Source organism: Megascapheus bottae, chromosome 36, assembly GCF_031878675.1.
Source record: "Megascapheus bottae isolate mThoBot1 chromosome 36, mThoBot2.hap1, whole genome shotgun sequence".
NCBI classification, from domain to species: Eukaryota; Metazoa; Chordata; class Mammalia; order Rodentia; family Geomyidae; genus Megascapheus; species Megascapheus bottae.
Window position 1 is genome coordinate 6,134,186 of NC_143544.1, and position 22,734 is coordinate 6,156,919.

Here is a 22,734-nt window from a genome sequence, read left to right on the forward strand (position 1 = left end):
ACCTGTCCTTCTCTGCCTGTGCCTCTGCAGACCTGTCCTGCTCTGCCTGTGCCTCTGCAGACCTGTCCTCTGCCTGTGCCTCTGCAGACCTGTCCTTCTCTGCCTGTGCCTCTGCAGACCTGTCCTTCTCTGCCTGTGCCTCTGCAGACCTGTCCTCTGCCTGTGCCTCTGCAGACCTGCCCTGCTCTGCCTGTACCTTTGTAGACCTATCCTGTGCCTCCATAGACTGTCCTGTGCCTCTGTAGATCTGTCCTGCTCTGCCTGTGCCTCTGCAGACCTGCCCTATGCTTCTGTAGACCTGCCCTGTGCCTCTGCAGACCTGTCCTGTGCCTCTGCAGACCTGTCTTGTGCCCCTGTAGACCTGTCCTTCGCTGGTGCGGCCCGGTGGCTGTCCACACAGGCTCCAATGTGACATGGCTGCCTTTGCTTCATGAAGCAACACTTGGTTTTCACCAACCACAGTAAAATAATAGTAATGAAGCTGGATGCCTGTGGCTCATCCCTGTCACCATAGCTACTCAGGCTGAGAGCTGAGGGTCACAATAAGAAGCCAGCCTGAACAGGAAAGTCCATGAGCCCCTTATCGCCACTTAAACAGCAAAGTGCCACAAGTAGAGGTATGGTTCAAGTGGTAGAGTACCAGCCTTGAGCAATAAAAGCTAAGAGACAGAGTTGAGTAGCATGGAAACATAGCTCGTTTCCTCATTGGACCCAACTTTACTCTAGATCGCAGTGTAACCTTTCTTTGTATAAGCTAGCTCTATGGTCGACAGACTCCTTTTCTTCTCTATACCATCTTCTCTGTGAAATTCACAACAAGGCTAAGAGTTTCTGTTCTACCCATTTGCCAGATAGGACAGCAGGGTTTAGAGCTTTCTCAGGGATGATCAAGTTAGGAGGTCTGCAGAAGCACCATGTAAGCAATGTCCTCTCTGCAGTCATGTGCCTTAAAGGGTCAGAGGAAGCCACATTGTAGTATGTGTTTAGAGTGTTGGTGATGTCTGCATTATTGATCACAAAGTGAACTAACACAAGCACTCATCTGTACCCTGTGCCAGCCCTCCTACTGGTGTGGGAGCCCGAGGACAGTAGTGGGAAAAGAGGAAGAGGACAGTGACCCTGAGAAAGCTCTCAGAACTGAGTACTTTGAAGCAGAGCCAGAAGACCTGGTGGCCGGGATCAAGATCAAGCATCTGTCTAAGGTGCCACCTTCACCTTCCTGAAGGGACTGGGCTGAAGTCTGTCAGGGGAGCCACTCCGTGGTAGTTGCTGTCTCAGGAACTTAATCCCTCCCTCTGTCCCATATACCCGATAAAGAAGGTCAGGGGGGCCGGGACTTTGGCTGAGTGGTAGAGTGCTTACCTAGCATGTGTGAAGACCTGGATTCAATTCCTCGGTATCATGTACATAGAAAAAGCTGGAAGTGGTGCTGTAGCTCAAGTGGTAGAGCTCTAGCCTTGCAAAAGCCCAAGGGCAGTGCTCAGGCCCTGAGCTCAAACCCCAAAACTGGCAAAAAAAAAAAAAAAAAAAAAAGATGGTCAGGGGTCCCTCATCTGCTCCTGACATTCAGTGTCTGATCCAGTGCCTGTGTTAGCGTCAGACTCAGTGGCATCAGCCACAGGGGTGCCTGGGCTGTGTCTCTTGCCATCTTTTCTCTGCTGTACCAGCTGCTGTGGCCTTCTAAGCATGCAGACATCCAGAAGGCCATGGGACATGTGAGGAGTAGGGAGGCGGCCACAGCATCTGCACAGACTTCAGTTCTCTGTATCCGATGGGCACCCAGCTGGGTAGCTTGAGGCAGTGGGCCCCTGTGGGGCTGTGGAAAGCTCAGAATGGCCTTCTGCTTGGCTTGCAGGTGTTCCGAGTGGGAAATAAGGACAAGGCAGCTGTCAGAGACCTGAACTTGAACCTGTACGAGGGGCAGATCACTGTCTTGCTGGGCCACAATGGTGCAGGGAAGACTACCACCCTTTCTATGCTCACAGGTGAGCCTGTGGCTGCAGGCCCTCCCCTGGCACTGTTCCCCTAAATCCCAGGCCTCAGCGAGTCTCAGCTGTGAGGAATGAGGTGTTCTTACGCTCAGGCAGCCTCAGGGCCCAGGGAGATAGTTGCCAAGCCCTCCTCTCAGCTTCACTCTCATTAGGCCTGAGCCTAATGAGATCCACAAAGACCCAGGAGTGGGCTCACCCATTCTGCCCCATGCCCAGCTCCAGGGTTGTTCCTTATCCTCCCTGAGCACTGAGTCAACTGTGATAGCAGAGACCCAGACCTGCTATGCAGATTTATGAGAGCACCTACGTGCACGTGTACACACAAATGTGAGAGGGTACGTTTCCTGTTCCTGCCTAGCTTGTCTGCCCATCCCTCTCTGTCCCTCTCCCTCCTCTGTCTCCCACTGCCTAGCCAGGCAAAACCCACTTCCTGTTCCTGATGCTCGCATGGGTAGGATGCTTGGTCAAGCGAAGAGAAGCAGTTGACTAAGGAGAAGGTCATTATATCTCACATAGACAAGCTGCATTCTCACATGGAGTTTGGGGGTCTTTTGCTCGGCCCCAGGTCTCTATCCTCCTACCAGTGGGCGTGTGTACATCTGCGGCTATGAAATCTCCCAAGACATGGCTCTAATTCGGAAGAGCTTGGGCCTGTGCCCCCAGCATGATATCCTGTTTGACAACCTGACAGTGGCAGAACACCTCTACTTCTATGCGCAGGTGAGCCCGGGGATGAGTGTTTGGTGATAATCCACTGCAGATGCATTTGGGTTTCTGAGGACAGCATTGGCCTGTGGCAAAGCAGTCTGTTCTGAAGAGCTGTTGCATAAAAGGTGGGATTCCGGTGGGGGAGGGGGTGTGCAGAGCCCACATCACCAAAGGATGCTGTCTCTTGGGCCAGGGAGCTCTCTAGACAGCTGGGCTTCCATGCAGGGAAGAGGTCTCATCTTCCCTCCCACCATGGCAGCTGAAAGGCCTGTCACCCCAGAAGTGCCCCGAGGAAGTGAAGCACATGCTATACGCCCTCAGTATGGAGGACAAGCGGAGCTTGAGGTGCAAGTTCCTGAGCGGAGGGATGAAGCGCAAGCTCTCCATCGGCATCGCCCTCATAGCGGGCTCCAAGGTACTGGGCAGCAGCACCCTGTCCTGATGCAGCCAGGCCAGGCCCCACACACACGGCCACCTCAGCCAGCCCAGGTCTGGACAGCGGCTCCGCCGTGGTCACAAGGCTTTGCCTCTGCCATCCAGTTGCTGATTCTGGACGAGCCCACCTCGGGCATGGACGCCATCTCCAGGAGGGCCATCTGGGACCTTCTCCAGCAGCAGAAGAGTGACCGCACCATCCTGCTGACCACGCACTTCATGGACGAGGCTGACCTGCTGGGGGACCGCATCGCCATCATGGCCGCCGGGGAGCTGCAGTGCTGCGGGTCATCTCTGTTCCTCAAGCAGAAATATGGTGAGTGCTGGGAAGCAGGTGCCAGGGCCAGCGCCATGGCCTGCTGCGCTGGGGGGCACTCCCTCTCCCCCCCACCCGCTAGCCTTTGTGACGGACCCTGACATGGGTAGGAAGTGACCTCCTCTACCTCCCCTAGACTTCCTGTCTTTTCACCCTACGTGGAATGGGGGAGGGAGGTGAGACAGAACACTGCCAGTGGCTGGCCTCCTATTTGCCCTCAGAGCTGTGGGCTCTTGGCAGGGCCACTTGTGCTCACCAGCATTTTGACTCCCAACAAGAGTGTGTCCTAAGGCTGGAGGCAGGGCTCAAGTGATAGAGCCATGCAAAAGTATTGTACAAAGCAGCACAGTAGTTGAAGCCTATAATTCCTGCTACTTGGAGGTAGAGATGGGGGTCGAAGGTTAGGGGATTGTTGCTCCTGCTGCTCCCCTCCCCAGTGGCTGCACCCCTGGGAACGCCCTGACTTCAAGCAGACGCTCCTGATAGGTCTCCCCAGCAGTTCTCCCCAGCTAGAACACGGGGTGACCCTAGGACAGCATGAAGGCACCCTGATGTGCCCTGTTCTGATTCTCCAGCCCCTCTTCCGTCAGCCTGCCCAGCAAGAGTAGGAGGAGAAGCTGGGGGCAAGTCGGAGGATCTCACTCATAGCCCTTACGTTCCAGGTGCTGGGTACCATATGACCCTGGTGAAAGAACCACACTGTAATCCTGAAGCCATCTCCCAGCTGGTGCACCGCCATGTCCCCAACGCCACCCTGGAGAGCCATGCCGGGGCTGAGCTCTCCTTTATTCTTCCTAAGGAGAGCACACACAGGTATGTGCCCTGCAGAGCATCCAGGGGCAGGTGTGAGAAGGCTAGGTATGAGATGGCTGGGAGGCCTCCCTGCTCTGTTACGCCTGCATCTCCTTTGGCCCAGCCAATGAGTGGCCCTCAGCCCTGGTTGGCCCAGTATAGAGTGCCAAGTCTTCCAAGTGGGGCTGGGAGAAGGATCTGTGCCTGCCCACCATTCATACATGGCACACAGTTCCCTCCTTACACCGGGTTAAGTACATGACAACTGCTGCATTCAGAATTATTTGTAGAGCTAGCTGCTGGTGGCTCACCCCTATAATCATAGCTCCTCGAGAGGCTAAGATCTGATGATCGTGTTTCAAAACCAGCCTGGGCACAAAAGTCCATGGATCTGGTAACTAGCATTCACAGACAAATGTGGATGTGTACAACAGACACCATCTCAGGATGGAGTCCCAACTCGATTTCCCTCCAGAGAGGTGTTGAGCTTTCCTTCCTTGTCTGCAAGATAGGGTAATATTTAATTCTACTGTTGAAGCTTGGAGATATATAGGTATGGATCTAGATATAGATCCATATCTCATATATATGTGCCGGGGCCAACCGGCAGCAAACCAGGGTTCGCAGATTGGGGTTCCTGAAATAGGGGGCAAGGACTAGGAAGAAATAGAAGAGAGACAGACACACCGGGTCCGGGATGTCCGCAGTCCAGGTAAAGACTGCCGCGTTTATTTTTTACTCCCGCTTCTTCCCTCCTTGAGACCCAGGGAACCTCCAGGTGTTACATTCATATGGTAAATCTCAGGTCATTTAAACAGAATAAGGCCAGAAAACAATAAGACAATAAAGCCATTGTCTGATGCAAATCAAGGTACAGTTTGATTCCACTCTGGCTCCCAACATATATGTATATATATGTATATATGTATATATATATATATAGAGAGAGAGAGAGAGAGAGAGACACACACACACACACACATATATATTTTCTACTGAATTCTGTTGAATTTTTCTATTGACTTGGGTGGTCTTTCTTTGGTTTTGGCCAGCAGGGGTCAGGATGAATCCACACAGCATTTAGAGTTGCTGGATCCCATTATTGTTTTATGTTTTTTTCCTTATTTATGGACCATTTTTTTTTTTGCCAGTCCTGCTGCTTGAACTCAGGACCTAGGCACTGTCCTTGAACTTTCTCAATGCTAGTACTCTATCTTTTGAGCCACAGCACCACTTTCAGCTCTTTTCTTTGTCTGTGAATACCCAGAAATCGAACCCAGGGATTCATGAATGCTAAGCAGTACTCTACCACTAGGACACACTCCCAGCCATATGGACCATTTTTATATATGCATATCAACCATTTTTGTTGCAGCTTTCTCTGATTTTGTTGTGTGGTTTTTTTGTTTGTTTTTTGTTTTTTGGTCTTGAGGCTTGAACTCTGGGCCTGGATGTTGTCCCTGAGTTCTTCAGCTCAAGGCTACTGTCCTACCGCTGAGTTACAGCCCCACTTCCTGTTTTTTAGTAGATAATTGGAGTCTTACATTCTTTAGTGCCTCACTGGCTTTGAGCCAAAATCCTCAGATCTCAGCTTCCTGAGTAGCTAGGATTACAGGCGTGAGCCACCATGCCTGGCTGTACTTGATTTTTTTTTTTTTTTTTTTTTTGCCAGTCCTGGGCTTGAGCTCAGGGCCTGAGCACTGTCCTTGGACTTTCTCAAGGCTAGAGCTCTACCACTTGAGCCTCAGCACCACTTCCAGCTTTTTTCTATGTATGTGGTACCGAGGAATCGAACCCAGGTCTTCATGCATGCTAGGCAAGCACTTTAACCACTAGGCCAAACTCCCGGTTGTACTTGATTTTTGTATAGTATTTTTTCCCATATGGATTTCACACTTCACATGTCATATCTTTCTTACTATAATTTCTTCTATTACTTTTCTTCCCAGAAAGAATTTCCCTGACCTCTGACAAAATGAATTTTCACCAATTCCTTTCTATTCTGTGATTTTTGTGTCTCCAAGTGCACATAGTTAAAATAAAGGAAATCTTTCTTCCCCTTAGTGTTACTACAGACCTAAATTTTATATATGTATGTCCTAAAAACAAGAGTCTATACCTAGTAAACATGAAATTCTGAGTTCAAACATTAACAAAAATCTTAAAAAAAAAATTACTCCTGTAATCCTAGCTACTCTGGAGGCTGAGATCTGAAGATCAAGGTTCAAAGCTAGCCTGGGCACAAAAGGTCTTGAGACTTTTATGTCCAATTAACTTCTGGAAAATAGGAGGTGGAGCTTGGCTCCAGGGTAGGGTGGTAGCCTTGAGCTGAAGAGTTCAGGGACAGCGCCTGGCCTAGTTCAAGCCCATGACCCACCAGGAAAAAAAAAAGGCCAGGAGCATGACCTAGCGATAGCATTACCTAACATGCACAAAGCTCTGGGTTCAATTCCCCTGTATCACATACACAGAAAAAGCCAGAAGTGGTGCTGTGGCTCAAGTGGTAGAGCGCTAGCCCTTGACAGCCCCCAGGTCCTGAGTTTAAGCCCTAGAATGGTGGGGGGGGAACCCACCAGATCAGATGAACTCAAGTTTGGGGGTGTTATGTTTTGTTAATGGCATTGAATTGAATCCTCGAGCAGTGAAAAAAATGAAGAAATATAAAATAATGATATTGCAAGATGTTTTCTATACCCTATCCCTACTTGTTCTCCCCAGTGATTATTTAGGAATGAGTTATCTAGAAAGTGTCTCAGAAGCACCTCATTACTCTGGCGCATGGACATTCTCTCTCTCTCTCTCTCTCTCTCTCTCTCTCTCTCTCTCTCTCTCTCTCTCTCTCTCTCTCTCTCTCTCTCTCTCTCAGATTTGAAGGTCTCTTTGCCAAACTGGAGAAGAAGCAGAAGGAGTTGGGCATTGCCAGCTTTGGTGCCTCTGTGACTACCATGGAAGAGGTCTTTCTCCGGTTAGTAGACACGAGTTGCTGTTGTCCCAGACCTGGCATGGGGGTAGTTTTGCTGAGGGAAAGCTGGAAAAGCTGTAAGGCGGTCAGCCTGGCTCTGCTCTCCGGCCTGTCTGAGGGTAAAGGGGGCACCTGCAGCAGGGACAGGCAGAAGCAGCGTTGGCCCCGAGTGCACAGGCCTGCGGTTGGAAACTTGCAGCCCACACCAGAGAGAGCTACCTGTGTGAGCCTGCCAGCGTCTCTCCCGGGAGCGGAGAGACCTGCATCACTGACCCAAGCCTCCTCCTGTGTCCCTCTTGGGTGGACCAGCTCTGCTGCCCCTGCCTAGAGCTGGGTTACCACAGCTCCGCCGTGTGTTGGTGCAGGGTCGGTAAGCTAGTGGACACCAGCATGGACGTCCAAGCCATCCAGCTCCCCGCCCTGCAGTACCAGCACGAGAGGCGGGCCAGTGACTGGGCGGTGGACAGCAACCTGTGCGGGGTGATGGATCCCACGGATGGCATCAGTGCCCTCATCGACGAGGACCATGCTGTGGTCAAGCTCAACACCGGGGTGCGTGCTGTGGGCTGGGGTCACACTAGGCCAGCGTAGGGAGAGCAGAAAATGCCTGGGCCCTTTTAATGGAGCTGCTGAGACTCGGCAGGGCAGTCAGCTCACTACACAGAACCAGCTGCACACTTGAACTGGGGCTTGAACTCTGGGCCTTGGACTCTGGGCCTGGGTGCTGTCCCTAAGCTCTTCAGCTTAAGGCTACCGCCCTACCCTGGAGCCACAGCACCACTTGGCCTGTTTTCTGGTGGTTAATTGGCGATAACATCTCACATTCTTAGTGCCCGGACTGGTTTTGAACCATGATCCTCAGATCTAGATCTCAGCCTCCTGAGTAGCTAGGATTACAGGCGTGAGCCACCTCGCCCGGCTGCAACTGCACACATGTTAATGGTACAATTGAAATGGTCTAATGGGCTAACAGTATTCACAGCTAAGGTGTAATGCTATTTGCTTATAATACTGCCAGTGCCCTATTTGGACAGCCTGCCTTGTGTCTACCTCTGTGCCAACCTGGCTTTACAGCAACTTGTGAAGGACAACGGGGGTGACCTTGTTCCACATTTCTGAACAAGAAAGAGGCCCAGGCAGATCGGATAGCCAGCAGGTGGGGAACTAGGATCTGAGGCCCCGAGGCTCTGCTTTTTCAAGGCCAAGAAGGAAAGATGTTGGGGAATGAGGGCAGGCTGGTGTCCAGGGCAGTGGGTGAGGCGGTTTGTTCCAGGACAGAGTCTCCTCACCGTGGTCATCTCCGGCATGAGGCAGGGAACCTCAGCTGGGTAAAGCAGTACCTGCCAGGTGTTGTGGCTGCGAGACACACTCCCACCTCCCCTAGGAGCCCCTGGGGTGGCCTGGGAAGAAGGAGTCAGCTGCATGACTCTTGGTTTGCTCCTAGTGTAGCCACCTAGGGAAAGTCAGCCAAGTCCTCCAGGCTGGTGTCCCAAGGAGGCAGCACCTGCCCTGGGGCCACATGCCGGCTCCCCTGCCACCTGCCTCTCCTCTGCCACAGCTTGCCCTCCACTGCCAGCAGCTTTGGGCCATGTTCCTGAAGAAGGCTGCCTACAGCTGGCGGGAGTGGAAGATGCTGGCAGCCCAGGTCCTGGTCCCCCTCACCTGCATCACCCTGGCCCTCCTGGCCATCAGCTACTCAACAGAGGTCATCGATGATCCCCTCCTGAAGCTGAGCCTGGGCGAGTATGGCAGAACCGTCGTCCCCTTCTCAGTTCCCGGCACTTCGCGCTTGGATCAGCAACTGTCGGAGCTCTTGAGAGACATGTTGCAGGCTGGGGGCCAGGAGCCCCGCGAGGTGCTGGGTAAGGAGCAGCTGAGTCGTGGTTTCTCCCCGCAGTAGGGCCAGCCTCTAGGCAAGTAGGCCTTAGCGGCCCCATGCCCCCCAGGACAGTCCAGAATCCTGGCTTTGCCCCTCCGTTCACCATGATCATCTAACATCATCTTGGAGTTTGCCAGATGTCCCTGGGCAGAACGAATGGCACTGAGTCAGAGGAACTGCCTCAGGAGCTCCAGAGACAAGGCGCTCACTAGAGCTGGAGCTGGCCAGTGTTCATTTACTGCAGCCCTGATTTCCAAGGCCTTTTACAAGGAAAACACAAAGGTTCCACAATCTTTACCTTGTCATTGTTTATAGAATAGGCTGGTCACAGTGTAACCTTGCCACGTGACGTGGTCTAACGGCCATCCATGGTGTAGCAGGCTTAGGACAGCCATGTTCTGGTTAAACGGAGTGTGCGAGGCGTTTTTCTCAAATCCCACCTCCTCACCCGCAGGCTGCGGTTCAGTGTCCTGAATGATGATAAGATCTTGGCAGCACTGAGAAACGCTTGGCTGTATTGGCAGCACCGCAGTGGGCACTGCTGGCCAGGCAGCAGAGCTCACAGCCCAGGGTCCCGGCTCAGCCGTGCCCTGGGTCAGTCCCTGGTGAGCACTCCTGGGGTCCCCCCAACAACCCCTGATGTTGCTCTGCAGGCGACCTGGAAGAGTTCCTGGTCTTCCGAGCCTCAGTGGAGGGAGGCGGCTTTAATGAGCGGTGCCTGGTGGCGATATCCTTCAGAGACGAGGGAGGACAGACAGTCGTCACTGCCTTGTTCAACAACCAGGCATACCACTCTCCAGCTACTGCCCTAGCCATTGTGGACAACCTCCTGTTCAAGCTGCTGTGCGGCCCTCGGGCCTCCATAGAGGTCTCCAACTATCCGCAGCCCCGGAATGCCCTGCAGGTTGCCAAGGACCAATTCAGCGAGTATGTGTGCAGCCCACTCACCCTCCCTGTCCCAGCAGAATGTCTGCCCCATGAGTGCTCTCAGTTCTTGGTGTGCCCCAAGGCCCAAATCCTTCAAATTTGTCTTTTCTGTGACCAAAAAATCAGCCCAGGATTCCTGGCCCTGTGTAGCGCAGCCCTCCACAGGGAGCTTCTGAGGACCTGGTGGGCAGCTCTGCCTTCTCTTCCCAACAAAGGCCCCAGCAGCCCAGGGGCCAGGCCGTGGTGGGAGCTGAGAAACTGCAAGCACACCCCCCGGAGGGTCCCTCGATTAGGAATCCTAAGGGTTAGTTTAAGGAGCTCAGGATTCCTGCGTTACAGTGGCCGGAGCAGGCCGGGGCTGATTTAATAGTTCTGGATGCATCATTTGCCCACAAACAGTGCACCTGCGCACTGAGTATGCTGGCATACTCAGAGGTGTCAGCTCTACTTCTGATTAATGGGTACTACCTGAACCCATTAATTAGCAGTAACACCCCATCTCCCAACTTCCAGCCCTCGGCAGCTGCTGAGCCATCGCGTTCTAGACATTACCTAGAAATGGAATCATGCAATATGACTTTTTCTGCCTGGCTGCTTTCATTTAGCATGGTATTTTAAAAATTTCCCAAGTTCTGTCATGATTACTTCCTTCCTTTTCTTTTTCCTTTTTTTCCCTTTTCTTTCTCCTCCTCCTCTTTCTTCTTCTATTCCTCCTCATCCCTTCTCTACTTCGTGTCCTCTCTTCCCTTATCATTTTGCCAAACAGCGTCCCATGTCCTCAACGTGGTTTGTTGAGTTGGCCAGGAAGTTTTTAATCACCAGAGCAGTGCCATCAGAGTCTTATTTCTAGAAGTTGTTGCTGGCAACTGGATGTAGAGTACTACATAAGAGTTAGCTACTTCAGTGATCCAGGCCTGTGACAGTGGGGTCTATCTGGGGCTGGTGTAGGAAGCAGGGCAGGGGTCTCAAGGTACCCACATGGGTAACAGAAAGAAAGACAGGTGTTACAGGCACTGAGTGTGCAGGAAAAGGTATGGCTCAGAGGCTCATAAGCCTGGAGTGAGCCTGCCACTCTTGTTAGTTTGAGACAGGAAGTCTAAAGGAGTCGTGCTGCACTCCCCCTGCCCCTGCTGGCTCTATGGCTCCCCCTATCCCCTTGAGTGGTTTGGTCACCACACTGCAAATTTGGATGGTGAAGACTAAGGCCTGACTTTCCTGCTGCTAGACCGTCTGTCCTTTGCCCTCTCCAGGGGCCGAAAGGGATTTGACATCGCGCTCAACTTGCTCTTCGCCATGGCATTTCTGGCCAGCACATTTTCCATCCTAGCCGTCAGTGAGAGGGCTGTCCAGGCCAAGCATGTCCAGTTTGTGAGCGGCGCCCATGTGGCTACTTTCTGGCTGTCTGCTCTGCTGTGGGACCTCATCTCCTTCCTCGTCCCTGCTCTGCTGCTGCTGGTAAGCAAGCGCTGGATGGCGCTGGGTGGCGCTGGGCCCTGCTCTGCAGAACCAGAGCTAACAGGGACGTCCGTCTGGCAGCTCAGCTCTCATTCGGGAGGTTTCTGGAAACCCCCAGTGGCTCCCACCTTACCCTGTTTGGGCCATTGCTGCCCCCCGTGTTGGGGAAAGCAGGTCTTGGGCCAGCCATGATGGTCCCAGCTCCTCTGCCCGGGGGAAAAGGGGAAATTGCTGGTCCAAGGGCTGAGAGATGCCGTGGGCCATGGGGCTAAGGAGCCTGAGGTGGTCACTGGATGGAATGCTCCCCTCGGTCTCTCCTGCCCCCGGCCTGCGGGCTGAGCTGTCCCCACGTGCGGTGCCGCAGGTGGTGTTTCGAGCCTTTGACGTGCGTGCCTTCACACGGGACGGCCACACGGCTGACGCGCTGCTGCTGCTGCTGCTGTACGGCTGGGCCATCATCCCCTTCATGTACCTTATGAGTTTCTTCTTCTCGAGCGCATCCACAGCCTACACCCGGCTGACCATATTCAACATCCTGTCGGGCATCGCCACCTTCATCGTGGTCACGATCATGCGTATCCCAGGTGGGAGCCCGGAGACACCCCCCATCAGCCTCGCTGCCCACAGAGCCCCCCGGCCTCGCTGCCCATAAAGCCAGCCTCAGTCGTGAGAGGGTGGGATATACCCCCCACCAGCCAGCAGAGGAGGGGCACCCCAAACTCTCTAACACAGACTGGATCCTGGGAGTCCCTGGGACTGTGCCCGTCTGTCCCCAGGCAAGTGTGGTCACTACGCCCCCGCCACTGATGAGTCTATACCTCCCCCTCCTCCTCCTCCTCACTACAGCGGTAAAGTTAGAAGAACTTTCCAGAACCCTGGATCATGTGTTCCTGGTGCTGCCCAACCACTGCTTGGGGATGGCGATCAGCAGCTTCTATGAGAACTATGAGACGCGCCAGTACTGCACCTCCTCACAAGTGGCCTCCCACTACTGCAAGAAGTACAGTGCGTGCCAATCCCCTTCCCCTCAGCCCTCACCCCAGGACCTACCTGAGGAGTCAAGGGGTGAATAGTGCCCGTTTTCGGCTACCAATAGCACAGTGCCAGGGACTAGATGAGTTATGAACAAGCTTACTGTGGCCGGAAGCCCTCCGAGCACAGGGCCTGTCTGATGACATTAACTTGCTGGCAGAGACCCGAGGCCATCAAGAGGCCTCACAAAAGTGAGGGATCATAAGCTGCTTGTCTGTCCTCTTCCCTCTTTCCCTCTCAAAAACCATCAGAATTCAGTCCTGGGGCTTTGTCCTGGCACTGTGTCTAGTCACAATCACCTCCCCACAGCCCCACCTCTGCACACCACCATTGGATGAAGTTTCTGCCCTCTTAATTCCACACAGTAGGGATCCCATTCCAACACATCCACCTTGAGAGACGCTCAAGCCATTGCAGTGCTTCTCCATGCTCTGAGTGCTCAGAGACTTTCCCACATTGCTCCCCTGCCCCTCACCAGCCCCTCACTGCTGCCTGCCCACACGTTCTTGGCCTGCCTCTGGGCTTCTGCTCTTTCCACCTGTCGACATCCTTCTGCCAGTCAAGCAGAAGACCACACATCATGAGGCTTCCCACTGGAGAGCCCCAGTCCAGGAGAAGGCAGGGGCATGTGCCCTTCCAGGCTGCTTCTCTCAGCCTCTCCCAGCTGCAGTCATTTTCCTTGTGTTGTAGTTTCACCATCTCTGCCTCTGTCTACATAGCTTCTTCCCCTGTGTCTGGGTCTTCTGCCTTTCTTGTCCTTGGATAGAAGGCAAAAACTAAAGATAGTGTCTCACAATAAGACCTTACTAGTTAGACCTTCAGAGAGCCCAGTTCTGAACAGAATCATGTCCACAGGTTGGGGCCTACCAGCCCTTGGATCTGCCTTTGTGGAGCCTTTCTGTGCCCAGAGCCCCGGTTTCATACTTGAGCTGGCAGCTCAGTAGTCATCTCTGCAGAGCCCTGCCGGCCCTCCCGCAGTCTTCTCTGCTTCTGCTGAGCATTACTGTGGGCATGGGCTTGTGTTTGCTTGACTAGTACCTCGGGTGGGGATAAAAAGTAGGGTTCCGTGTCTTCACATCCCAGCACCATTTCTAACTCAAGGAAGCAAGTATGAGAGGCAGTCCTTGTCACAGGCACCAGGGGCACATCACTCAACAAAAATGCCCACACAGCTGGGAAGTCCCTGAGACTCCATGTGGCACTGGCAAACCCAGGGCACATCCTTGTGAAGAAGAGACTGCCGTCCATCTCCAGGGAGTGAGGGCAGGACTGGGGCCTAGGAGGGGAGGGAGCGCTTGACCACAGCCCAGCCTGCCCCTTGCTTGGTGCAGACATCCAGTACCAGGAAAACTTCTACGCATGGAGCCCCCCGGGGGTAGGCAGGTTTGTGACCTCCATGGCTGCCTCGGGATGTGCCTGCCTCAGCCTGCTCTTCCTCATCGAGACCAACCTTCTGTGGAGACTGAGGACCTTTATCTGTGCCTTTCAGAGGAGGTGGACCCTGGTGAGTGGCTCTTGGCAGCTGGGGACACTGACCCCATGCTCCCCACACTCCCTCTTGGGCCCAAGACTTCTGTCTCAGCCTAGACTGGCAGCCCCAGTCCTAGGGCCTTAGTTCCATTAGAAATCCTGTGTCAGCCATGGTCCCCGCCTTCCTCCCACGGGGTGGGGTTCACACACACACACACACACACACACACACACACACACACACACACACGATCTCTATCTGGCACAATTAGGCAGAATTGCATAGCCGGACCTCAGTGCTTCCTGAGGACCAAGATGTGGCAGAAGAGAGAAACCGGGTCCTGGCCCCCAACCTGGACTCCCTGCTCGACACGCCCCTGGTCATCAAGGAGATTTCTAAGGTAAGACATGGGTATTTACCTCCACCTGCTTCCCTGGGGTCCAGGAGCTTGGCAGGGGTGGAGGGCCAGGTCTGACTCCAGGTGTCTTCATTTTGTGCCCCTCTGGGTACCCTCAGGTGTATGACCAGCGGGCACCACTCCTTGCTGTAGACAGGATCTCCCTCGCCGTCCAGAAGGGGGAGTGCTTTGGCCTGCTGGGTTTCAACGGGGCTGGGAAGACCACCACATTCAAAATGCTGACAGGGGAGGAAACCATCACCTCGGGGGACGCCTTTGTCGGAGGCCACAGCATCAGCTCTGACATCCAGCAGGTGGGCGCTGCAGGCCGGCCCTGATAGACTGGGACCAAAAGGGCCCTGTCCCAGAGGCAGGATGAGTTGGTCTCTGGCTCACAGTGGGCATGGACACATTTGTGCATAGCGGGGCAAGAAGTGACGCAGCCAGACCTGAGCCGATGAGGAGAGAGATGGCGGCCTAGGAGGTGTGGCTAGCACTAGCTTAACAGCCTGTGCTCAGAGACCACTGTGTCCAGGGCTCATGAGTGTGGGCTGGAGGCCCTGAACTGTGGAGGAAGCCTAGAACTTGCCCCAGGATTCCACGAATTGGACTGAGCCCCATGGAGTAATAGGCCAAAGACAGCCCTCTCGCTCCAGCCCCTTGGGGACACACAGAAGACCCTCCCCATAGCAATCAGAACGAGGAACAGATAGAGAGAGCCAAAACCTGAACAGTAGCCACAGGCCCCTGAGCTGGTAAAGTGTGCCCCCAGGAACCAGAGTGCAGGCTTTCTAGAGGAAGAGCTCACCTAGATCTCTCAGATTCCCCAGTATTGATGCCAGCTATGAGCAGGGCACAACCAGCGACTAACAGAGGGGGTCAGCGCCATGGCCAGAACCCACAGACAGGAGGACCCCAAAGACAGGAGTGAATCCAAGCTTTTAGATTTGCAGTCACCAGACCCATGATCTCACTATGTTAAGGAAAGAAACAACATAATTAGAAATATAGGTAGAAGAGAGAAAATCACGTAGGATCTGAAGATAGGCACAGGCAAAAAGTGCCAAATACATTAATAACCAAAAACATAATAGCAAGAATTGTCTCAAACTAATTAAAAGCTGGCTCTAGAACTCCAAGGAAGATAAATAAAAAGGAATCCAGTCTCCAGAAGCCACTGAGCCCAAACACGGAGACCCTTGGCAGTTGCTGGAGGCAGTAAGGCAGCTGCAGCTGGCACCTGCCTTAGCCCTGCTGCATCCTGGCTCTTCTGGATGTGTGCTCTAGTACCAGCTGCTGTGGCATCCAGTGAGTGTGGTCCCACCAAAGGTGATGCTAGCAAATGTCCTAGCACATAGTAGACCATGTTAACTGAGGAATGAATGAGCAGGTGGGTACTCATAGCTGCAATGGTTTTGGTGGCAGGAACTTGTTTAATAATGAAGCCATTCTTAGACCAGCAGCCCTCGTGGCTAGCTGTTCAGACTGGACCACATTCTAGGCTTTATCTGACCCCTCTAGGAGGTTTGCTGTGCCAGTCAAATTTGTCCTAAGTTTTCACAGAGCTTCAGCCACAGGGCCCAGTGGGCACCGTCTCCTTGGATGACTCGCCAGAAGAGACGAGGGCTGAGCTTAGCAGTGGCACATAGCAGCAGGTGGTCTTCAGGCCTCTGGCAGGAGACTTTGATCCTCTCCACCCCACCCTCACCCCGGGCTGTGCTCTCACCTAGGTGCGGCAGCGGATGGGCTACTGCCCCCAGTTTGATGCCCTGCTGGACCACATGACTGGCCGGGAGATGCTGGTCATGTACGCTCGGCTCCGGGGCATTCCTGAGCGCCTCATCGGCCCCTGTGTGGAGAACACACTGCGGGGCTTGCTCCTGGAGCCACATGCTAACAAACTGGTCAGGACGTACAGGTGCGACCCCTGTCCAGCCCCTGCCCCGTGAGGAGAGGACTCAGGGCCTGCCGCAGCAGGAAGTCCAATCAGTGGCCAGGCTCACTCCTCAGCTCCAAATCAGGAAAGAGTCAGAAGCATGACAGGAGCTTCCCCAGGTCAGAAGACTCCCCAAGGGTCCCTGCGTCCTGCAGCCAAGGCAGCAGGGAGCGGCAGCAGGGATTCTGTCAGGCCCTTGGTGTAGGCAGATGGTGTTCCTGTGTCACAGGGCCTGGGCCCTGAGCACAGCTCTCCCCTATGCACAGCTACGTGTGGTGCGTGTTCTAGGCCCTCTGTGGTCACCATGATGGGTGTCCGCAGGGACCGGCGAGCCTATGATAATTGTCAGCCTTGCTTCCCCCCCTCCTCCCATCAGCGGTGGTAACAAGAGAAAGCTGAGCACCGGCATAGCCCTTATTGGAGAGCCTGCAGTCATCTTCCTGGATGAGCCATCCACTGGCATGGACCCCGTGGCCAGACGCCTGCTGTGGGACACTGTGGCCCGGGCTCGAGAGTCTGGCAAGGCCATCGTCATCACCTCCCACAGGTAGAGCCTGGGTCTCTGGGTCAGTGGAAGAGCCAGGACAGGTGTCTGGGAAGAGGTTAGCAGCTGTTAGCCGCTGGCACAACCTGGCCAGGAAAGTCCCCAGGCTCTGCACAGGGCCTCACTGAGCGTGGGAGTCTGGAATGGGCAGACCTGACATCTGCATCCCGTCGACACAGCCTCCACACCCAGGGTGGGTGTCGGCCTCCCCCAGACCCATGACAGCCTGCTTCCCTCTCCCCAGCATGGAGGAGTGTGAGGCCCTGTGCACCCGGCTGGCCATTATGGTGCAGGGTCAGTTCAAGTGTCTGGGCAGCCCGCAGCACCTCAAGAGCAAATTTGGCAGCGGCTACTCCCTGCAGGCCAAGGTGCACAGCGAAGGGAAGCAGGAGGCTCTGGAGGAGTTCAAGGCGTTTGTGGACCTGACCTTCCCAGGTGTGTGTGGGGACCTGGCAGTCCTGTTGGGTGGCCCTGGGCCCTGTCTGGACCTGCCAGCTATTGTCTGGGGAGTCTGTCCCGTGTGCCTGACCCCCTGAAATGAGGATCCTCTCCATTCCTCCAGCCTGACCATCACAGATGCATGGTCTCTTTTTTGCAGGCAGCGTCCTGGAAGACGAGCACCACGGTATGGTCCATTACCACCTACCTGGCCACAACCTCAGTTGGGCCAAGGTGAGTGCAGGCCCTGGACTCCTGTGAGGTACTAGTAGGGACTAGAAGAAGGGTGTCTCCCCCAGCTCTTTTCAGGATGAATTAATTCCTGTTTCTCCTCTCATATACTAATGTCTGTGAGTTTTGTGTATGTAGATGTAAAATACTTGAGATGGGAAGAAGGAAATTAGCCTTGAGAGGAGTATACACTGTAAGCTGGGAGCAGGGCCCTGGGGCAGCCTGGCTCTGTGCCTGCTGTCCTGGCATCCGAGGTACCCTCTTCCCAAAAGCACAGCTGAGCTCCTGGGACCAACCTCTCCCATGACCGTGGGGCAGGGTTGGGCAGTGGCGGCATTTCTGGGGCTGCCAGCTCTCACTGCAAGGGCTGGCCCACCTCGCCGAGAAGCTGAGCTCTGCGCTCTTACCAGTAGCTTTTCTGTCTCCTGAAGGTTTTTGGTATACTGGAGAAAGCCAAGGAAAAGTACGGAGTGGACGACTACTCAGTGAGTCAGATCTCTCTGGAGCAAGTCTTCCTGAGCTTTGCCCACCTGCAGCCCTCCACTGCAGAGGAGGGGCGGTGAGGAGCCGCCTGCTGCCCGCCAGGCACCAGGCAGGGACAGGATGAGCCAGGGCACTCTTGAGCGCCCTCTCCCTCCCAGATTCTCTTTTCTTTTTAATCACTCTTTTCTATGATGGACATGAGAGAAATTGAGGTGGAAAAGAATCATGCGCAGAGCGGACAGAGTGTGTCAGTGTCCTGACGTAGGAGTCAGCATGCAGACGTCCATGCCTGAAGGCAAATCTCAGGAACTCACACTCCCAGACCCAGAGCCTGCACGGCAGGGCAGTGCGTGCTGCTGGCCCGGGGCTTTGGGTGGAGAGCGGCCTCAACTAGGACTGCATCCTTCCTGGAGGTGGACCTTCCTTCCCTATGCACTCAGCGAGAGGACTCAGCGACCTGCCCATGTGTCCACAGGACCACGCTCTCCTGGGGAGAACAAAAGGAAGTGGGGCCTTTCAGGCTGCTGTGAATCAACACAAGAGTGAGATTACTGTCAATAAAGGGAAGCTGTCAGCTTGGCTCAATGCTGAAACTAGGGTTCCCTGACGCCTGAGGCATCCTTGGAATTGATACTCAGCAGCTACACCAGGCGGAGCTGACCCCAGGCCAGAGGTCACCCTGTGGCCTGGTCCAGAAGCCGTCAGCACAGGAAGAGGCAGTGCTAGACTCAGGGCAGCAGCCTCTCTTCCCAGCTCTGCACCTTCAGGAAGTCACTTGTCATAGGACAGCCAGGGACCACAGGGCTCAGCAGCTGTCCTGCAGATTTACTAGACATATGGTGACTCTAACCAGAAAATAAAGGTTGAGAGGACATGACCGTAATGTTCAAGTCACACGTACAATGGGGGAGGGGGGGTGGGGCCCAGCCACTCCAACACAAGTCCCTCATACCAAATTCCAAACAGAAGCAGGAATTTGCTCTTCTTAGTAGGGAGAAAAGCTACAAGATTTACCACAGTGAAGTTAATTAAGGTCAAGGTCTGTAAGATAAATGAAAAAGGCAGTGAGTGAGACTGGTGCCCAAGTGACAGCCCGGTCAGTAACCCAGAAAACAGTGTGGGCTGGTTGCAGCAGGAGGCTGCAGACCTGGCGGGCAGGAGGCCTCTAGCTGTGGCATTTCCAGAATGTTCTTCAGCATCAACCCCCCTCATACTTATATACTATTTATGGCTGTCTAAAACTTACTTTGTGATTTGAAATATCTTCATTTTACATTCCTCTAGAATCGGTTACAGAAAAACTTGCAATCACTTTGGCTCAGTTGAAACAACTTCAGTATTTTTAGGTAGACTGCAGTTTCCAGAAGCACTCTTATTCTTAAATTTCTTCCAACGATCAGCGCTTAGTTCCATTTTGTAAAAAGGTAACTTATGGGTGGTTGTGGCCTAAACACTGCTCAAGAAAACCAGTCTTGGAGGCAGCCTCATCTGATTGCATGTGTCATCTGCAGGCCTGCAACTCTGGATCTAGAGGTTGGAGCAGGGGCAGGAGACTGTTGCTGTATGGCTGCACATTCCTATTGCTCTGGAGCCCTGCCACAGGGGGTCCTCGAAGTTGACTGCGGGCCATGTGATTTAGGGATCTGCCATTCTTCTTTGATACGTAAAGTGTGAGGAAAGAAAGGTGTTGAGGCCTGAAGAACTTCCTCTGTGAGGAACCCAGGTCTGAAACCAACCTGCCCCAGTATGTATGGAGATGGGCATGCTTCTGATGGCAGGCCAGAGCTGCTACCTACCCGAGGATGTTCGCCAGTAGAATCCTCCAAGCAAGAGGATCTGAAGCTGTGTAGGAGAGGACATGGGCACAGGCCCACTGCCTGAGGACCAGGATCCACAGGCTCCCGCAGCTATAGAGAATCGAGAAGATTCTTGGCACAGAGACTAGCCAGGAGGATGAATGTGTATTGTCTCCTGAGTCACCTTGAGGCATGGCACTTGGTGCTAGAGTAATATTAAAGGTGGAGCGAGGGCCCCACTGGCTTTTTAAAGCAATGGCAGTGACTGGGGAAAGAGGATAGAGGCTGCTCCCCTTCTATCCATTCCTCTCAGGACGACCTGGGCCCAGGTGGCACTGGGGAAGCTGTACCTACACAGCTGCCCACCCTTCCCCAGGGACCTCCAGTGGCTGCTCCACTCCAAATTCTAGTAAGCCCCCATTCTGCCTCCTCTACTCCACACAGCCTGGTCCAGCACCATAAGGCCAACCGCAAGGTCTGTACAGCCTGTTTTGTCCTTTAGTTCCACCTAGTGCAGTAGCATGGCCCAACCAAACCTGCAATGGAGGGCTCCACAAAGGAAGGGGAAGCCCTGCTGTGGGCAGAACTGAGGCCCCACCCTCACTGCTTCCCAGGTCTAAAAGGCTGTTCTCAGTCCAGGCAGCAGAATTAACAGATCAAGAAGAGACCACATACACAACCATATTGCTTCAAGTACAAAAAAACCCACATCACAAACCAGCAATGCATGGAATCCAGAGAACACAGAGCAGGGCTTTGTCACCTGCAGCATCTACCAGTCCCGCCATCCCAGGGACAGCCCCTCCTCAAGGTCACCTTTCCAGGCCTGGAATTGGCAGGAAGCAGGGACTGGGAGAAAAGGAAGGCACACCCAGACAATGATTTTCACTTCAGCATCAGGCATCGCCCACCACATAGCTATAGAGGTAGTGTGCAGTGCGGCCAGCAGTTTCCAGCACAGGGGCAGGTGGGTCCCCGCTCTCCCCGGCATGCCAGCACTGGAAAGTCAGTAGCATAATGAACCCAGTGCCCTTCTCACCTAACATGACCTGGACTCTGGCAGTCCAGTGAGGGAGTAAAGCTTGGGGTCAGGCCCCGGGAGTGGAAGCCCTACCCTCCTCAGCATATGGGGGTCCCAGCTTACACCCCACAGATTTTCTAACATCCAGTGCCTCCAGGGTCAGAGAAACTTCAGCCACCAAGCTGTAGAGTACAGCAGGAGGGCGGAGCTTCGCTGCTGCAGCCTCACCCCAGGGTCACCCAGTATATCAGCTCATGACTGCATCTGGCCCTCACCAACTCCTGCAAGACCACCATGGAGATGACAGGAAAGGATGTGTGGCTTTGAGATGAAGATAACTTCGGGCCAGAGTTCATGCATCTCCTCTGTGCAAGAGCCCAGAGGCACCTGGCAGAGGGGCCTCAGGCTCTGCAGGCCAGCCACCCTTCCTGATGCAAGCCCACAGCTGGAGGGACTACCCACAAGTACACGCTTCCACAGCAGGCCTAGCTCATCTAAGCTAACTGCCCAGTAACACTTTCAAAGAACCTAGCCCATGCCCCCTCAGCTGCACCTCTCCTCAACCAGGTGTTCAGCCTTGGCGACTAGATTCTCACCACACATCTCTTAGCTCTCCTCTGGTCACAAGTCACTTCCCTCTTCCACCTGGCAGACTTCACCTGGCCTTAGCCCAGGGCTGTTTCCGCTAACAGGTAGATGTTCCTTGGCATGAGAGCTAGCCCTGTCTCCTTCATTGCCAAGACTGTCCCTAACCCTGGTGGTGTCCTGAGCCAACAACCTTTAAAAACGCAACTCAAAGACCATCAGGCCCAAAAGGATGCTCTGTCTTAACAAGGCATGCTTCCAAAGCTGGAGGGGCCCCAATCACCAACAGGTGACCCGAAGCACCAGGAAAGTAAAAGTAAAAATGGGGCAGGAGCCTTCCAAGCCCCAGAGAATGCCTTGCATCACTTCCTTCCAGAACACCAGTTGGCTAGTGATGCTCCCCTCGTTTTGTGTGTGTGGATGTGGTCTTTTTTTTTTTTTTTTGCTTGTTTTGGCCAGTCTTGGGGCTTGAACTCAGGGCCTGAGCACTATCCTTGGACTTTATTTTGGTCAAAGCTAGCACTCTGCCACTTAAGCCACAGCGCCACTTCTGGCTTTTTCTATGCATGTGGTACTGGGAATTGAACCCAGGGATTCATGCATGCTAGGCCAGCACTCTACCACTAGGCCAAACTCCCAGCCCATGTTTTGTGTGTTTGTTTGAGACAAGATTTTGCTTGGTAGCTCAGGCTGGCCTCAGAATTTTGAGTTCTCAGATTATAAGTGTGTACCATCTTACCTAATCTGATCTACAAAATGGTCAGAGCCAGGGTGCTTAGTTTCAAAACTCAACAGTTAACAGCTCATTTGATTACAAAAAAAAAAAAAAATCTTTAAGATTTAGAAAAACTTAATCAGTGTCTGAATAAATCATGCTTTTGGATTTAACATAAAATGTGTTAAAGGCTTATATGCACACCAGACTAAATTACTTTGGAACTTAAAAAAAACACACACAAAAAACACAGAGGGCGGCCCAGCCCAGCTGGTTCTGTTCTTACACTTTTTTTTTTGCCAGTCCCGGGAATTGAAGTCAGGCCTGAGCTCTGTCCCTGAGCTTCTTTTTCTCAAAGCTAGCACTGTACCACTTGAGCCACAGCACCACTTCGGTCTTTTTCTATGTATGTGGTACTGAGGAATCGAATCCAGGTCTTTGTGTATACTAGGCAAGCACTCTACCACCAGGCCAAACTCCTGGCCCTCTTCTGCTCCTTTTGTCTGTGGGGAGGGACGCACCAGAGTGCACTTTCTCACAGAGGTCCCTCTCCCTTACAGCAGCCATAGGTAGAAGGCATCAGAGGACTGCTCTTCTTAGTCACTTAGCTAATTCATGCC

The 22,734-nt window shown here is 53.6% G+C and overlaps 1 protein-coding gene across 1 annotated transcript in view; it reads left to right on the plus strand.

The window, feature by feature from the left end:
• Positions 1-18,590, plus strand: part of LOC150042311 (phospholipid-transporting ATPase ABCA3) — a 38,654-nt gene extending 20,064 nt beyond the window's left edge. Inside the window, exons 12-32 of the mRNA XM_090324810.1 lie at positions 1,059-1,202; positions 1,856-1,985; positions 2,557-2,711; positions 2,959-3,114; positions 3,240-3,450; positions 4,113-4,263; positions 7,109-7,207; positions 7,570-7,756; positions 8,763-9,066; positions 9,737-10,010; positions 11,261-11,465; positions 11,830-12,049; positions 12,312-12,470; positions 13,829-14,001; positions 14,240-14,368; positions 14,485-14,679; positions 16,096-16,283; positions 16,678-16,848; positions 17,090-17,280; positions 17,444-17,517; positions 17,946-18,590. Of these exons, the coding sequence (XP_090180936.1) occupies positions 1,059-1,202; positions 1,856-1,985; positions 2,557-2,711; positions 2,959-3,114; positions 3,240-3,450; positions 4,113-4,263; positions 7,109-7,207; positions 7,570-7,756; positions 8,763-9,066; positions 9,737-10,010; positions 11,261-11,465; positions 11,830-12,049; positions 12,312-12,470; positions 13,829-14,001; positions 14,240-14,368; positions 14,485-14,679; positions 16,096-16,283; positions 16,678-16,848; positions 17,090-17,280; positions 17,444-17,517; positions 17,946-18,077 (3,648 nt within the window). The 3' untranslated portion in view covers positions 18,078-18,590. The remainder of the gene's footprint in view (positions 1-1,058; positions 1,203-1,855; positions 1,986-2,556; positions 2,712-2,958; positions 3,115-3,239; positions 3,451-4,112; positions 4,264-7,108; positions 7,208-7,569; positions 7,757-8,762; positions 9,067-9,736; positions 10,011-11,260; positions 11,466-11,829; positions 12,050-12,311; positions 12,471-13,828; positions 14,002-14,239; positions 14,369-14,484; positions 14,680-16,095; positions 16,284-16,677; positions 16,849-17,089; positions 17,281-17,443; positions 17,518-17,945) is intronic.
• The last annotated feature ends 4,144 nt before the right edge of the window (positions 18,591-22,734 follow it).